Source organism: Suillus subaureus (genome assembly GCF_016647635.1).
Source record: "Suillus subaureus strain MN1 chromosome Unknown BJ212scaffold_262, whole genome shotgun sequence".
Taxonomy (NCBI): domain Eukaryota; kingdom Fungi; phylum Basidiomycota; class Agaricomycetes; order Boletales; family Suillaceae; genus Suillus; species Suillus subaureus.
The window spans coordinates 1-18612 of record NW_024538818.1 but is presented as its reverse complement, the minus strand read 5'-3'; the positions used below and the strand labels follow the sequence as shown (position 1 = coordinate 18612).

General features: G+C 46.5%; 1 protein-coding gene across 1 annotated transcript; it reads right to left on the bottom strand.

The window, feature by feature from the left end:
* Nucleotides 1-8106: 8106 nt before the first annotated feature.
* BJ212DRAFT_1489336 (uncharacterized protein) lies at nucleotides 8107-9099 on the bottom strand (the record flags this gene model as incomplete). Its single annotated transcript, XM_041341413.1, has 7 exons — nucleotides 8107-8199; nucleotides 8246-8329; nucleotides 8384-8614; nucleotides 8680-8723; nucleotides 8760-8820; nucleotides 8874-8930; nucleotides 8992-9099. 7 exons carry the CDS (start codon nucleotides 9097-9099, stop codon nucleotides 8107-8109), a joined length of 678 nt encoding a protein of 225 aa, XP_041185356.1.
* Between the last annotated feature and the right edge of the window lie 9513 nt (nucleotides 9100-18612).

Genomic DNA, 18612 nt, shown 5'->3' with positions numbered 1-18612 from the left:
GACAGATGATTCACTTCAGGTGATCTAAATGAATTGAATATCAATAAAAGGCCCAACCAACAGACAATTATCTCATACCACATGCGATCACATTTTGCATCATGAATGGTGTGACAAGCAGACTCCAATTGCTCAGAATGGCACTGGGCACGACATTGAAGGATTTAAAAACAATCTCCAGGGCAGGTGAGTGAGCATACCTTGAAGCATGACAACACTCTTAATGAAGAGATAGGGTCTACAATGCCAGGAGAATATCCTGAGGCTGAGACCATGAATATCTGATCACAACATAGGATCAAGTTGGATGTAATATACACAGCATACCAGTCTCTGATATGTCTCCCCACTTGTACTCAACTTGTACTTCTCCAATACCTGGTCTCATATGTCTCCTTGTACTTGTACTCATCCCAATATGAAGCTTGACACAATGTCCATAATCTTGCTGCACTGGAAAACAACAATGGAGGGATTGTGGGGATCAAGAACAGTGAACATGACAGTACAGACTGTTGTACTTGGAGACCCACATAGATTGAGAAGGATAAACTCAATGGTACAAACCATCAAGCTCAGAAGTAGTGGGTGATGAACTCTGAGGGAACTTGGTTGGATTCTCAGTGATTAGAATTATTACATAATAAGCTGTGAACCTGACGGCCTTCCATACATGCACAACTATATAATAACATGACTGTATGTACAGTGGCTCAAAAAACTGTCCACATGTTTTTGCATTTTTTACTATTTACAATATTGTGTGAGAATACATAAAGACCTCAGTGACATGCTAATACCATATTGTAGTGCTGCTTCAGGGCTTTGGATTGAGCACCACACCATGAGAATCAGAGGAGATATGGTGGAGATACAAGGCTTACAAAATCATGACTCATGCAGACAGTTTTTTGAGCACATATTAAAACTATATAAATCATCATTTATGACACCATAACAATCATGCCACCATTAAATAAATTATAAAGTGGTGTCATTATGTTATTTTAAAACCATATCTAACTATACAAACCAAAAATTTCCATATGTCATGGTTATATTCACTGTTAAGAACCATGCTCAAAGGAGAGAGAGACTGACTCAGAGGGGCTTGGCCTCAGCTCATATGCTGTGCCCCTTACCTGAGTATGTGCCCTTCATTTCAGAGGAAGTCCGATAATGGTCTGACAAAGTCCAGAGGACTTCCAGAGGCTGGCTACTCTGGTGGAGAGTGCAGGAGGACTTCTGGAGGAGCGCGGGAGAGTTCCAGAGGAATGCAGGAAATGCTCAGGAGAGTTCCCGCTGCAAGGTAATACTTCTACAGGGAAACAGGATGGAAGGATAGGAGGTCCGGAGGACAGGAGGTCTGGAGGTCCGGAGGTATGGAGGACAGAATGTCTGAAGGTATGGAGGGCGGAATGTCTGAAGGTATGGAGGGTGGAATGTCCGAAGGACAGGATGCCCGGAGGTATGAGGGACAGGATGTCCAGAGGTACAGAAGACAGGAGGTCCAGAGGTCCAGAAGGAATAGGGGCTACATCGGACTTCATCTGATGTAGAAGCAAACGGAGGTAGACTACCCTAAGGTAGAGTCAGAGGGACAGGAAGTGGACCTACGTCCGGAAAGAGGGTAAGTGCCAGAAAGGCAAGACTCTAGCCTAGGGAAGCAATCCCTAGACTTGGGACAGAGACATAGGGGACAAATCCGAAGGTCCAGAATTCTGGCCTAGGGAATCCATCCCTAGGCCTTATGGAAAAGGACAAACTCAGATGGACTAAAGTCTGGAAGAGGATTGGGCAAGTCTAAGGTGATGAACAGGATCTAAGATGATATTCAGACTGAGGACTCTACTGTAGTTGTACAGGGGTTATATACTAGAGGCTATCCGAGAGGATCTGTAAGCAAAGGAGTAAGGCTATGTATGAGCATGCAGAAACACATTGGTAAGTAAGACGGAGCATAAGTAAATGAACTCGGAGATGAAACTAGTACAAGGATCAATCAGCAAGATGGAAACAGAGATAACTGAGAACCAGAAAGGCAGAGATGCCTAAATGGGGATAGGCACAGGATGTTGGACAGAGGGTGGGAATAGGTCCAGAGATAGTACAGTTAATATCCAGAGGTCCAGAGATCTGGGGATCCAGAATGCAGGGCAGAAACAGGACTGAGATATGTGAGGTGGTGGATGTAGTCTGGAATCCGAGAGGAGGTAAAGTCCAGATGTCTTGCTGGACAGAATGTGCGTAGGGTGGACAGGATAGGGGATCCAGGAATGAGTTGGATATGGGGTCCAGAAATAGGTCCGGAAAGCGTGGGAATATGATAGGATCTATGTCTGGCATACAGGATATGACAGTACCCCACAATGTGGTTTGCAACTGAATTGCAAAATTTCTTTGGATTCCAATGGTATCCAGCACCATTAGTGATGCACAGGGCCGGGCCTCAGGCCCTCAAGCCCTGAGGACAGGCCCTATGTAGGCCAGGCCAGGCCGGGCCCACATGCCAGGCTTACTAGGGCCTAGGGCCTGGCCTGTAGTTTGACTGGGCCCAAGCCCCAGCTTTTCCCTTTGTAAAAAGTCTGCGGCCGTTGGCCAATGTTAAATATTTAAACTATACAGTTTTAAATTTTCTCAAAAAGGCAAGTACATACCCATACCATAAGTTAGTCACGTTCAATAATCATGCCCATCGTCGTGTCTGACAATGAGTCCACATCAGGACATGTTGTGTCTCGACCACAATGAACTGTGATGCTTTCGTCACGACTCACCAACACCAACAACGATGCGACTCCAGAGCTCTCAGCCCATAGGAACAAGCCTCCTGTGCCTGCCATCAGTGCCCCAAACCAGTACCAACCAGCAGCAAACGAGGAGCAAAGGATGCGGTAGATGAAAGTGCATCTGACGAGGGTGCTATGGAAAATGGACCTCATACAAGTAAGTTATCTTGTACATTTCATCTCAGGACCACTCAGTTCAAACATTGCAGGCAAACGACTGCACCACATTGCAAGCACTGATGGTGAGGCGTCATTTACAGATGCTTCCAGCCCATCTGTAATTGATACTGCAGGTATGTAATGACATTGTCTGGTTCTATAACTACTTGTCAATGCTTCTGATCAACAGAAGAGACTCTGATCACATGTGATGCAACACCTATGGACACCAAAGGTTTTTTATCCGACATCAATGTACAAGATCTATCCACAACCCTGACTGTTCAACGTGAGGAAAAGGGCCACGATGTCAGTGCATTTTTCAGCAAGCCATACACACACAAGGCCAAAGATGGGAAGACTTGTACAGTTCAAGACTGCGAGCCATGCAAGTAAGTAATATCTTCGATTTGCTACCTCCCAACTAACAAATTCATAGAAAAAAACATTACCCATGCCAGATTGTTAGCAACACTTCAACATGTTGATGCTACATTGCCTTTCAGCATCTGGTAAGTTTAGTATTTCAATTTTGATGCTTCATTTGTGTATTAATGTTTATAGGATGCCTATTGACAATGGTGCAAGACCAACAACTTCAAGTCAATGCTACTTCAAGATGTCAAGGAACGCAAAACAGCAGCCTGTCATATCCCGTATGCCAGACATAGATCTCATCATATTCCCACGCTTTCCAGACCTGTTTCCAGACCCCATATCCAACTCATTCCTGGATCCCCTATCCTGTCCACCCTATGCACATTCTGTCCAGCAAGACATCCAGACTTTACCTCCTCTCAGATTCTGGACTACATCCACCACCTCACATATCTCAGTCCGGTTTCCACCCTGCCTTCTAGATCCCCAGATCTCCGGACCTCCGGATATTAACTGTACTATCTCCAGACCTATTCCCACCCTCCATCTGAGATCCTGCGCCTATCCCCATTTAGGCATCTCTGCCTTTCCGGTTCTCAGTTATCTCTGTTTCCATCTTGCTGATTGATCCTTGTACTAGTTTCATCTCCGAGTTCATTTACTTATGTTCTGTCTTACTTACCAATGTGTTTCCACATGCTCGTACATAGCCTTACTCTGTTGCTTACTGATCCTCTCAGATATCCTCTGGTATATAACCCCTGTACAATTCCTGTAGAGTCCTCAGTCTGAATATCATCTTAGATCCTGTTCTACTTGCCAATCATCTTCCAGACTTCAGTCCATCCGAGTCTTGTCCTTTTCCATAAGGCCTAGGGAAGGATTCCCTAGGCCAGAATTCTGGACCTTCGGATTTGTCCCCTATGTCTTTGTCCCAAGTCTAGGGATTGCTTCCCTAGGCTAGAGTCTTGCCTTTCTGGCACTTACCCTCTTTCCGGACTTAGGTCCACTTCCCGTCCCTCCAACTCTACCTTAGGGTAGTCTACCTCTGCTTGCTTCTGCATCGGACTTCGTCCGATGTAGCCCCTATTCCTTCCAGACCCCCCTGTCTTCTGTACCTCTGGACATCCTGTCCCTCATACCTCTGGCATCCTGTCCTTCAGATGTTCCACCCTCCGTACCTTCGGATGTTCCATCCTCCATACCTCTGGACCTCCTGTCCTCCATACTCCAGACCTCTGGACATCCTGTCCTCCTGTCCTCCGGACCTCCTATCCTTCCATCCTGTTTCCCTGTAGAAGTATTACCTTGCAGCGGGAACTCTCCTGAGCATTTCCTGCATCCCTCCGGAACTCTCCATGCCTCCTCCAGAAGTCCTCCTGCACTCTCCACCAGAGTAGCCAGCCTCTGGAAGTCCTCTGGACTTCATTAGGACCATCATCGGACTTCCTCTGAAATGAAGGGCACATACTCAGGTAAGGGGCACAGCATACGAGCTGAGGCCAAGCCCCTCTGAGTCAGTCTCTCTCTCCTTTGAGCATGGTTCTTAACACAGCCGCAGTGGTGAATGCACAGCAAACAAGTCTTGATGGACACCTCCAAGAGATTCCTCCCAACAAGGTAGTCATACCTTATACTGATTCACTCTTCCATGAGGCTGCCATTGATTGGCTGATATCTACTAGCCAGGTAAGTATTCATTACTCACATTTGATATGATGTTTAACATGATTTTACAGCCAATCCAAGCTGTAGATCATCTGAGCTTCAAGAACATGATCAACATAGCAGCCCATGCTACAAATGGTGTGGTCCTACCAAATTGTAATGCTATGTGCTGCAACATCATGGACTTGTTCAAGACACAGATGACAAAGTTAAAGGACTGGCTCAATTTAAGTTTTTGTTTTGTCTGATTATCATTAACTGACGTTGCAAATAGAGCAAGCTTGTATCTGGCACTGTCAACTTAACATGTGATGCATGGCAGGCAAGTAATGCAGACAGTTATTTCACTACCACTGGCCACTGGATCAAGGAAACATCACCTGGTGTTTGGCAGCTTGAATGTGCTGTCCTGGGGTTCGCACAACTCAACAACTCACACAACAGACAACACCTTGGTCAAGCACTGTTTAAGATTGTGGACCAAGTGGGTATTGCTCATAAGGTAAGGTACTTTGGAATGCCTGGTTATGTTGTACTCATGCGAGATTAGATTGGCCATATTATATGTGACAATGCTTCAAATAATGATACAATGCTTGATGAACTGGCACTTTGGATAAAGCAAGGGACAGGTACGACATGGATCCCAAAAAAGCGATGTATTAGGTATAGTTAACTAACTATTTGTTTCACCCTTGTACTAATGTAAACCTTGCAGGTGCTTAGCTCACGTCATTCATCTTGCAACACAAGCTATCATTGCCTCATATAGCAGTGCCCCGTACTATAACCCCAAGCTCCCAGACCTGTCCATCCCCCAAGCACATGGCCACTGTGATGAAGTTGGCCTTGCGTGAGCAATTGCAGTCAAGGTATGTCATTTTCAAAACATTTCAATGTCATTTGACTAATGATACAAGGCACAGCCCTCTGCCCAATGAAAACAACTTTGGAAGGATATCCAGACCCATCAGCCTAACCCAAGCCCAGTTGTCTCACAACTACTACTTGACATGCCCATCCGGTGGTCCTCGACTTATGTTATGCTTGACCATGCTGAGAAGAAGCAAGCCATGAGTATGATAATATAACTAACAAGTCGAAACTAACTGTTCTTTAGTATGTTGATACATTTGTCTATGAGCTTGGCCTTCATGAGACTAACCTTACAAAATGTGCCAAAATTGATCAGTTGAAGTTGTGTGAAGATGAATGGGCTCACATTGCATTATTCACGTCTCTTCTTGCTGTGAGTCTTAGGTTGTCTTTTTGTCATTGTTGAAACTGATTATCACTTCAGCATGCTGACAAAGCTCAGCAAAGCTTTTCATCCGACAAAGGAGCATCCCTTCACCTTGCTTTGCCAGCTCTCGAGGCCCTACATAAGGCATGGTCGACTCATTCTGAGAATCCCAAGTACGAGGCATTTCAGGAAGCCTTACAACAAGGTGTTGCAAAGATCCACGAGTATTACAACCGAAGTTCGGAGTGTGATGCATACATCATCACAATGTGTAGGTGATGTGGCTTGTCATATGATTAATACTAACTCCTGGGCCTGTTGTATCTAGTACTCAATCCATCACAGAAGGACTCCCACATCAAATGCTTTTGGGGTAAGGTCACACATGCCGAGGCTCTCAAGGAAGCTGAATGAATTGTGGGTCTTCTGTTTTCGAGCAAAAGTATAAGCTTACATCTAGACTAGTTTAAGGAAGAGCATATTAAGTTGTATGGCGAGCATGGTGTTCCATCATCACTGAAGAAGAAGTCAGGTAAGGTATATGGACTTCTCCAAGAGCTTTCCAGTGATGATGAGAGTGGTGATGATGAGCCAGAAGAGTCGGAGGTGGATCCACAGTTGCCATGGTTGAGGGAGTTCCACCTCTATCTTAACTCACCCACTTCAGTTCCTGATAACACATCTATCATCCAATGGTGGGGGGTAAGTATCATTTCATGTGAACTGTGTTATTACTGATGTAGCTTAATATTGTAGGTGAATGGTCAGCAGTACCCTGTTTGGGCCTCTCTCACTTGTGATCACTTGTCCATCATGGCCACTTCTGTTTCAAGTGAGTGAGCTTTTTCTGCTGCTGCTCTGACTGTCACAAAGCATCACAACCACTTGAAGGGTGATATAGTCAAAGCAATTCAAGTACTTTATATGATGTATCAACATGATCTAATCTTTCAAGAGGCCCCTCCTTCTTCAGCTTTAGAATTAGCATTGGAGGAACTGGATGATAGAGAGGAGGGTGGCTCTGATGACAACATCATACTGTCAGGTGAATCAGATGTCAAGGATTAGGTCTCTAATTGATTGGGGTAGTGAAATAAAACCTTCATCTTACCTTGGAAGCCCTGGCCCAGGCCCTCCAAAAGGGCCTGGCCTGAGTTTCTTCCAGGCCTGAGCCCTCTAAAGCCAGGCCCAAGCCCTGGCTTTCAGGCCAGGCCAGGCCCAAAGCATCACTAAGCACCATATTTGGCATGATTGGCAAATATGAGCTTGGCAAGGACAGTGTAGATGTCACTCTTGTCCTTGCCCAATGCCTGTTCACTGTCAGTAGAAGCCATTTTCTTACCCTCAGAATAGAAGAGAATGTGACTATCAGCAGGGTGAGATGTTATGTGATCTACAAGGATATCAGTAAGAGCATCTTCTTTTCCCCACTGAACTGTGATCCTGGGTCCAGGATCACATGAGACAGATTGAATGGATGAACTGGATGGAGGGGGGGGGTCCATTCCCCTCAAGCGCAGACAGGTGTTGGCTTGAAGTTGTGCAGACCAGCAAGCACATTGACTAACAGCAGGCATGTATTTCTAAACTCTGACAGACTGACTTTCAATTGCAGGTATTGCATGGCTGTGTTTTGTTAGAGTAGCCGAGTTTTCAAGACGTTTTAACCGAGCTTCAAGATTTATCCTGAGTACCACTAGTGTTGGCAGTAGGATGTCCTCAATACGCAGCATGCATCAAAATATTCTACAAGTAGCATTGCGTTCACAATGTGCACACGAACGGTGTGAAAAGTCCATTGCGCCTAGGCAGCAATGTCCTTTACCTTGCCGTCCCATCCTTGCCATCTACTTCTGTGTGCCGTCACTTTCATTTCTCCTCAACTGTGGGGGCCGCCTCTCCTGTGGGAGCGACGTATACTTCTGCCCATTCTGCTCGTCGTTTGAGGGTTGCTTCGGCTTGCTGTAGATAAAATGAGTTTTTTGTGGACTGCACAGTAAACACGCACCTTTTGTTTTCTTTGTTGAACTTCCCGGGCCTCCCATTCATGGGGCTTGAGGAAATACTCTCCCGACTCGAGCTGAAGGTCAACCTAGACATAACCGAACATCAGCACTACTCAACAACCAGCAGCAGAGTGAATTACCTTCCGTAATTGTTGTGGTGGGGGAAAGGGTGTGTACACTTTCTTCGCTGGTTTCTCCTTTTTGTCGGAACTCGATGCATCAAGGCCTGAAGCCTTGCGCGCTTCTTCCTTGGCAATGACTTTCCCGTTCTTCTTCATCGTCTTTTCGGAGGTCTTCAGATGTTCCTGAACGTGGGGAGGAACCGGTCCCGGGACTCTGTTGCTAATTTGAAATCTTTTGCGAGTTCCCTTCTTATTATGAGTTCCTGTGAACGTTTCAATAAAGCTGCAGAAAGAATAAATGCTAGTTGACATACCTTTATGCGGTAGATGGGATGAATGTTTTTCATGCAGTCGAGGACTATTCGTCAAACTTATTTTAGTGATTTGTACAGACCCATGACGCTGACGATATTCCCTTGTACAAGAATGTAGCACTGAGTCAATAGCTCAATGGCCTGTAAAAAGTTCAATATCAGCATACGCACAGTCAAAACTATACAACACTCACCTTCAGCGTACTCCCATCCGGTCCAATAATCCGTTGTCTCCGTTTCACAAACCTGTCCTTGTTACGCACCAGATTCCCAATTTTGATGATATCGCAAGCCACGTCCGTCCTGTAATACCTTCTGAGCCTGCGTGATCGCAACCCCTCTTGCGAGTAGTTTGATGAGGTCTCTTGCTTTGAGGATGATGTGTGGATCGAATGTTTTATGTGTTGTCCGGACGGACATGGATCTGTGAACTAGGTCCAGTGTGCATGCGATGCCCTGGGTGTTACAGTTCTATTCTTTTCCTTTCACCTCTTCACTTATTCACCTTATCACATATTCACAGAACATTCCATGACATTCTATCGTACGATTCTTACTTCTCTTTTCTGATTCGCTATTTACTTTTCATCTCCAATTCATTTATTAAAGCTCCGCTTTAATCCCTTTATATATACTCTATCTCTTACGCTTGTACTCTTTAACTTGACCTACGCAGACCAGGGCCTGCAATATACTGCTTAACTCGCACGACTCGTACATAGGTGTACGCTTTAGACTCTTTGTGACCATTTAGCCGTTCTCACGAACGCCGAGCATAACAAAAGGTCAAGTTACTTCTTTACTGCGCGGTTCCCTAGAACTCGTGCCCAGAACCAGACACCATACCACCGATCGCCCCGACACCTCCCGGTTTCACCTGGGACGAAGAAGAACAAGAGTTCTATCAGATAGACGCCAAGGGCACCAGATACTCCATCGACCAGTGGGCAGCTTACTACGCTAGCATCGCCCCGAAGAACCAAGTTTGGAATTTTCATACCCAAACCTACGAACAATCCCTCTCAGCACCCATGCCGAAAGAAATCGGAAAGACCCCCACACCCTTCAACGGCGATACTCGCCTTGCACAGGGATGGACGCTTCAAGTCAAGGCGTACCTAGACATGAACGACGAAGTATATGACAATGACAAAAAGAAAGTCATCTTCGCCCTCAGCCTTATGACTAAAGGCGAGGCTGCTAAATGGGCCGAAGGCCAGCTCAAGGCCACGGCCACGAGCAAGAATTATGGGACGTGGTTGGATTTCGCTAAGCAGTTCAAATCTACCTTTTTCCCAAAGAACGTTGAACAGACCGCAATTCGTCGCATCTCATCTCTCTGACAGACTGGCAGCATAGCTGCTTACGCCTCCCTATTCCGCACCATCCTTGCTGATACCGGCATCACCGAAGAAAACACGAAGATCATGTTCTTCAGAAACGGCCTTAAGCGTGAGATAGTCTCTGCTATATACGCCTTTGAAACGACCCCCACCACCATCGAGACGTGGCTAGAGAAAGCCCTAGACGTCGAGGTACAAAGGACCTTAATAGCACCTCCAACCTATACCAAGGCAAAAGATCCCTACGCCATGGATATAGATAAAGTAGAAATAGATGACGAAGAAGGTGAGAAGAAGACAAGGAAGACGTACCTCACTCCTCAAGAACGGGAGCACAGGCGCAAGGGTGGCCTCTGCTTCAAATGCGGTAAGAAGGGCTTAGCCGCAGATTGCCCTAACCATCCCACGGTTACGACCAACACGAGAAAGGTAGTCAAGGAGTCATCTGACGACGACTACAAAGAATTCCAAGAATGGAAGGCGTTTAAAGCACGCCAGATGAAGCAAGCCGGTAAGAAACCAGTTAAGAAAGAAGAGAGCAGCAATGAGGAGGATTTTGCCTAGGGGAGCCTGCCACAGTGTCAGAAACTCCCAGAATCGGACTTTTAGTACAATCTATTGGCGATACTAATTCTATTCGTTTGCCGTTAACCATTAGATCGAAGAAGACTGAAAAAACCACCGTAGCCGCCGCCTTAATTGACTGCGGCGCAGAAGGCGAATTCATCGACGAGAAATTCATCCTCAAAGAGAATATTCGCACGCACAAATTGGAAACCCCAATCCCTGTACGAAACGTAGACGGCACGTTAAACAAAGCCGGAAGAATCACACGGTATTGTGAACTTTCCTTTTTAATCAAAGATATCCCTATGCGGAAGCGATTCTTTGTAACCTCTCTAGGAGGAGAAGACGCTATCCTGGGAATGACTTGGCTAAAGAAAGAAAACCCAGATATTGATTGGACTAATCAAGAAGTCCGTCTAAGGGAGCATACCCTAAAGAAAGCCATGATTGAAGAAATCGAAGAAGAAGATGTCTTTTATGACGCACTAGAAGAACTAGAACCAGAATGGGACCCTGCTAACGAAACTCTCCCATACCTTCTAGATCCTATTAATGACGACAACAACTTCTATACCTATATCTGGAAAACTGACAACATTTCACAGACACTTGCCCAAGACGCCGCTAAACCAAAGAAAACCTTTGAAGAACTCGTACCCGAAGAGTTCCGACAATACAAAGACGTATTTGGTGACGTAGCTAACGGTACTCTTCCCCCAGAACGCAAATACAACCACAAGATTGACCTCAAAGAATCCTTCGAACCGCGGAAATGCAAAATTTACCCGCTTAACGCCAAAGAAGATAAGGCAATGAACGATTTTATTGATGAACATCTAGCTAAAGGGACGATTGTCCCTTCCGAATCCCCACAATCATCTCCATTCTTCTTCGTTGGGAAGAAAGACGGTTCCCTCCGACCTTGCCAGGACTATCGCTACTTGAACGAACACACGGTTAAGAATAACTACCCCTTACCGCTAATCTCTGATCTTATAGATAAGCTAAAGGACGCCAAGATCTTTACTAAGATGGACATTCGATGGGGCTATAATAACGTACGCATGAGAAAAACTGATCAATGGAAGGCGGCTTTCGCCACTTCCCGAGGACTTTTTGAACCCACGGTCATGTTCTTCGGAATGTGCAACTCACCCGCTACCTTTCAATCGATGATGAATGACTTGTTCAGAGATATGATACAGGAGGGGTGGATTATTATATATATGGACGATATACTGATCTTTTCCAAGGACGACGAAACTCACCGTATCCGAACTCATAAAGTACTTCAACGACTTCGTGACAACCTCCTCCACCTTAAACCCGAAAAATGCACCTTCAACATAACCGATATCGAATACCTCGGCATGATCATCAAACCCGGTTCTATCGCCATGGACCCTGCCAAATTAAAGGGTATATCCGAATGGAAGACTCCCACGAAAGTAAAGGAAGTTCAATCATTCCTCGGATTCGCTAATTTCTACCGGCGGTTTATTGCTGATTATTCATCGATTGCTAGACCCCTAATCGATCTAACCAAGAAAGACAAAGAATTTACTTGGACACCCGAACGCGAGGAAGCTTTTAATAAGCTGAAGCGTATTTTCACCTCATCACCAATCCTGCAAATACCCGACAAGAATTCCCCATTTGCGATTGCCACCGACGCATCACTCTATGCTACCGGAGCTGTACTCCTCCAGAAAAACGATAACGGAGATTGGCTCCCATGTTCCTTCCTTTCTCAATCCTTTAACCCCGCTGAACGTAATTATCAGATCTACGATCGAGAATTACTCGCTATCGTCCGCGCTTTGAAAGTGTGGAGACATTATCTCCTCGGTTCACCTTATCCGGTTACCATACAGACTGACCACAAGAATCTTACTTATTTTAGGGACGTACAAGACCTTAACCGACGCCAAGCAAGATGGCAAACCTTCCTTTCCCAGTTCAAACTTCTGATCCAGCACGTACCTGGAAAAGAACTCATCATTCCCGATTTACTCTCCCGTAGAACGGATCACCTTCCGGTCGATAGCGACGAAAAGGACAATATTAGTATACAACTCCTCCCTGACTCGATGTTTATTAATGTCATTGACACTTCTTTTATGGACAGATTACGTATTTCCTCTTCCATCGACCCAGTAGTACATACTGCGCTTCAAGCGCTTACAGACCCCTCTATTCCCCCTCCACTCCGCTCCGCTCTTTCCGACTGGAAATTGAGCGACGGAATTCTTTCATTTAAAGGACTCACCTACGTACCTCCCGGAGATCTCCAACGAGAATTCACTTCCCTACATCACGACTCCCCCACCGCTGGACACCCTGGACGTTTTAAAACCCAGGAACTACTCTCTCACGACTATTGGTGGCCAGGCCTAGCCACATTTGTCAAGAACTTTGTCGAAGGCTGTTGCATCTGCCAACAGAATAAAGTAAACACGCACCCTTCGACTCCGCCACTCTCTCCTATTCCCGCCCCTATTTCTAACCAACCCTTCGCTCACTGCTCGGTAGATCTTATCACGGACCTTCCCCTTTCAGACGGCTTTGATAGCATCATGGTCGTGGTCAACCACGGACTTTCGAAGGGGGTAATCTTCACCCCTTGTCTCAAAACCATCGACGCTGAAGGCGTCGCAAACATTTTCTTTTCTAAAGTTTTCTCTAGATACGGACTTTACGATAAAATTATCTCTGACTGCGGACCTCAGTTCGCTTCCAGATTCCAGGTCAAACTCGGAAAACTCCTCGGATACAAGAATTCACTTTCCACCGCATTCCACCCTCAGAGTGATGGAGAGACCGAACGAGTCAACCAAGAACTCGAAGTCTACCTCCGGATCTTCTGCGCCAACGACCAAACTGGTTGGGCGCCCATGTTGCCACTCGCCGAGTTCATCCATAACTTGCGCCATCATTCAGCACGTGGTACCTCCCCCTTTTACCTTATGATGGGCTATCACCCACGTCACATTCCTGACTCCCATCCGAAATCCGACATTCCTAATATTGAACAACGACTCTCCTTGCTTAACAAAGCACGTGACGAAGCGCTAGCCGCTCATGAACTCGCACGTAATACTATGCGTCAACGAATCACGTCTAAATTTGTACCATTCTCTAAAGGCGATAAAGTATGGCTTGAAGCCAAAAATCTTCATCTCGGATACCCTAATCGGAAACTCGCGCCAAAACGCGAAGGACCATTCATTATCACCGACGTATTATCCCCAATAACTTATCGACTCGCGCTACCGTCACAATGGCGCATTCATCCCGTATTCCATGCCGCACTCCTATCTCCTTATAAAGAGAACGATACCCACGGCCCTAATTTTATACCGCCTCCCCCTGACTTGGTCGATGGCGAAGAAGAACACGAAGTTGAAGCGGTTGTCGGACACCGCGGATCTTCATCTAGACGTCAATATTATGTAAAGTGGAAGGGATTCCCGAGTTCCGAGAACGAATGGATGAAAGAAGCTGAACTAGGTAACGCTTCTGAACTTCTTACTAATTATAAACGATCGCATCGCCTTCTTTGATAGTAGTCGGTGCCTACTACCCTTACAATGGGGGTAATGTTACAGTTCTATTCTTTTCCTTTCACCTCTTCACTTATTCACCTTATCACATATTCACAGAACATTCCATGACATTCTATCGTACGATTCTTACTTCTCTTTTCTGATTCGCTATTTACTTTTCATCTCCGATTCATTTATTAAAGCTCCGCTTTAATCCCTTTATATATACTCTATCTCTTACGCTTGTACTCTTTAACTTGACCTACACAGACCAGGGCCTGCAATATACTGCTTAACTCGCACGACTCGTACATAGGTGTACGCTTTAGACTCTTTGTGACCATTTAGCTGTTCTCACGAACGCCGAGCGTAACACTGGGTGCTGAGTTGATGGTGTACATCGTATGGGGGAATGGATGTGAGCACTCACATGGGCGTCTAGAACTTTGGTTACGGCGCTCCAAACCTCCCTCAAGTACTTTTCTCTGTATTTTGGGAAAAGGGTTGCGAAAGAAGATTTTTCGGTGAATACGCCACCTTTGTTGTCATCTGCTTGGAATGAATCGATTTTCCACTGGAGTAGAGTTGAGTACATGTTAAAGCATGTGTGATTTGGGTGCTCACACTGGAGAGGAGGTACGGTGAGATAAAGTTGCCTTCACGGATTGATAAGGAAGGTTTGGAAGCTCACGTTTTTCTTTGCGATGCCTCTTGTTTCTGGTTGCTCCTCTGAAGCAGCTGCCATCGTTGCAAATAGAATTGCTTGAAGCTGTCGCGGTAAGTGGGTCTGGGCACCATTGGCCTAAGATTACCTGATTTGGTAACAGGTGCGGTGTATCAATACCGCGTTTAAGTTATTCAAGAGGCAAGAATGATTCTAGCCTCCTTAATGAGAGATCTAGGTTTATGGTAGAACACTAAACTCATGACACGAAACAGTTGCCTACAACGATTACCCTCAGAACCAAAGGCAAACAACGTTCGTTGGGACTCAACCCGGGGTTCTTCGATCAACCGTCACATCCTTCTGGCAGTGCGACAGGTCGCCCTGTAAGACGTCCCAGACTCGAATTCAAGTATATGCTAAAATTGATTTATTAGATACGACTTGGACCCGGACCCTTAGCAAACTCTGTTGATCAGCAAGCCTTCCAAGGACCACCAGCCGGGAACGGCGTATCCTACCTCTTCTGAAAACATGGAGACTGATTCGTCATCTCGATCTCCCGGGGCGAGTTGTCCACTGTAAGGGAAGCTCAGCAGATCCTCAATATCTGCCAGTCGGGAACAGTGTATTCCACCTGTTGGCAATGTTTGGATGCACATTCGGCACCCTCGGCCCCACACCGCAACGTCGACTCGACGTGTTGTCGAGGGTAGCGACCACACAAGCCAAAAGGGTACGTTCAGCATATCGGGCCTTACCTTTCAGTGACGTATTTCAGGAAATTCCCAGAGGACTGTAGTTTCACGTCCACGTTGGACAATGACGGCTCAGTCCTCTAGTGGTGCCAGCCCTATTTACAGTCAGTGTCGACTCAGGAAGGCTTGGCTCAGGCGTCTATTGACGTTAGGCATAATCACCTACGAAGCCACAGCTCGGAACAACTCGGCACTGTCATCTAGGCAAGCTGGACGACCAGGATATGCACACGGCCACATCGATGGAGAGGACCAGGAGAGCGTTGATCTATACGGAGCGGGATACCGAGAGCATCAAAGCGCATGGATGCTGAAACATTTTCTGGAATTGGTTGTGCTAGAAAGGCCGCGGCGAGTTTCATCACATCTGGAGTGGACGTAGTCAATTCATGTATTGCATCAGCATTCTGATATTGCTCGTCTCCTGCTTGGCCATGTTCTGTGCACAGCTTGCTCTGTGTTAATATGTAATGTAATCCTGTTCTCCTGCAGCTCTTGCTATGCGGGCGTAGTAGAACGGGTCTTGGAGAAAGTCAGAGTTTGCCACGTCAGGGAACAGGAAGGATACGCACCAGCCAGCACCAGGCGACCTTCATCATCCGTGTTGTCTACCTCGACGGATTTGCCATTTAAATAGTGTAGATTCTGATAGATGGTCGGTCCATAGGATCAGAAATGATGCGGCTCAGAACTTCAGAGATCGCCTGTAGCTTCGGGGCTGTATGAGATCTCACAAAGCGAAACGACGGTGACAACATTGGTGCTGCAATCAGGATGAGAGTGAATGCGGGACGAAGGCGCGAATGGCGTACGCAAGTTGGAGCTGAGCGATGGCAAGTAGAGATGAAACGACTGCAGCTGCATGGATGATCGTTTACATGTGATGAGTGAAACACTTTCAAGTTGAAAAGCGATGGTCTTGGCTGATTACAGATGTTGGTAGGCCCGTGAAATGTCGATGGAGGTGATGATAAGAGCATGAAGTCGTAGTGAACAACCACAGGACCAGGTGCTAGCTTGCAATGAGCGGTAAGATAAGGTACACGTCAAGGTTCATATCATAATTTGCCTGATGCATCGAATGACTCAATTTAAAGACTGTCGACGACATTCTTCACACCCAATGGCAATTTGTGTGGTTTTGGAATCAAAAGCCCTCGGAGTGCATAAAAAGCGGCGACCTTGGCAAGTCTCTGTGCCCATGTGGAAGTGAAGAGTCTGCAGCAGGTCCATACGCGCGTACTTCCCTTCCCGCGCGTTGAATCGTTACGTCACTCGATCATAAGACGGACTTGGTAGTCCAATTGCAGCCTGAGTCAGTGAACTCATGATATCATTACTCGCAGCGGAACTGCCTCATAAATATCAGCACCATTGTCTCATACTGTGCACAGGTCTCGTCTTGTGCTTGAAGTTTGAAGTTCGAACAGTCCAGGCTCGCCGAGACTGACTTGCACTTTGACAGCACCAGACCTGTTGAACTTCAAGGGGGTGCTATATAATTCGACTCTGGAGTAGACGGAGCTCTCTCACCTGTGTATCTCTCTTCATTGCACTGTGATGTGCACACAATAACCTGCCGCTATGAACCGATGCAAATTGCGTGGCTCGGAATGGTCAGCGCTTGAAGTCAATGTGTTGGCCATGCTTCCAACGTTCGGCCCCGGCTCTGCCAAAGGATTAGACGCCTGTCCCCTTCTCACACTCTTCTCATTTCCCCCCACGGTTTTATTCATACTGATCTACGACCACTCGCTATGAGTGAAGACCATAGGCCAGATTCTCCTCCAGGAGCCTCCAGATCCATCCGGGCAAATGTTGCTGAAAACTCGGTATGTGGTCTCTGAAACTCATCGCTGCCCTTATGCATTTTTCGTCCAGAACCAACCTCGTAGAGGATTCCGTCAGTCCCTGCGGAAATTGAAGAATGTGCTGACCAAAAAACTTCCTGTGCGTGGACGTGAATACTGACTATCCTGAATACGGCTGATATCGTGCAGAAACGCTTCAAGCGAACAAGCAACCGCACCACTGCGGTCCAGAACGTTGAAATCGAAGGGGCTTCATCGGGTCAGAAAGTCGAGGTAAGTGCTTCCACTTGCCATCCTAGTCCTTCGGTTTTCTTAGAGGCGCCCAGGACACGCTGCATCTCCATCCTTCCAACAACAACACAGCGTCCCACTACATCTGAGATTCCCAGGACTCCGTGAACCAAGGGCTGTCGAGAGCCTGCTTCACAGGTATTTTCGTCAATAATTTGATTCTTCTCTAATTTCGGTCCCATAGGTTCAGGCTGCTCCTGCTGGAGGAGAAGGACCTGATCCCAATTAGTGATGCTGAACTTCAGGGTGCCTGTGATGGCGGACATGAGACCGCTCGGAGGACACGCGGCTTCCATGGCATCCGCCGCCAACAAGGCCCCAGCGGGTCTCGCTGCTGCAGATGATTTTGAGACGACGTACCAACCCCTAAAGATTGTTTGATGCTGTCCTTGAAAGATCGCGGATGTATGGGCCATTCTTGTTGATTGGAGAACTAATCAAGTTTATAGGTGCATCCGTACGCAAAGATGGCGCTGGGTGTGCTGTCTGCTGCATCCAAAGTGCGTCCGGTTTCTTCAAGAGTCGTTCTATACTCAGAAGCCTAATTTCCACGCAGATATAATCGCTCAAGCAGAGCGCGACGAATCGGTCCATAGTCTTCTCAAGAAGTTGGCTGAAGTTTACCGCTTCATGATTCAAGACGACAGTCTTGCAAAATTGAATCGATGCGCGGTATCGTTGGGAAGATCGTTCAGCAGACTCTTGAGTGCCCGTTTCATCAGGGACTACTCGGAGACAAAGAGCTTTTGTGAGTCACCAAGCTATCGCACTTCGCACATCAATCACATCTATTATCGTAGGGAAGAGACTTGGGAAAAACGTTCTCTCGGAAACCGATGCCATCATCAAAAAATACAGCGACACTTTGGACGGCCTTGTACAACAATTCCGTGACCAGGTTGACAGGGACGTGGCCGTCTTCGTCCAACGTACGGGTAAGGATTCTGACGGCTT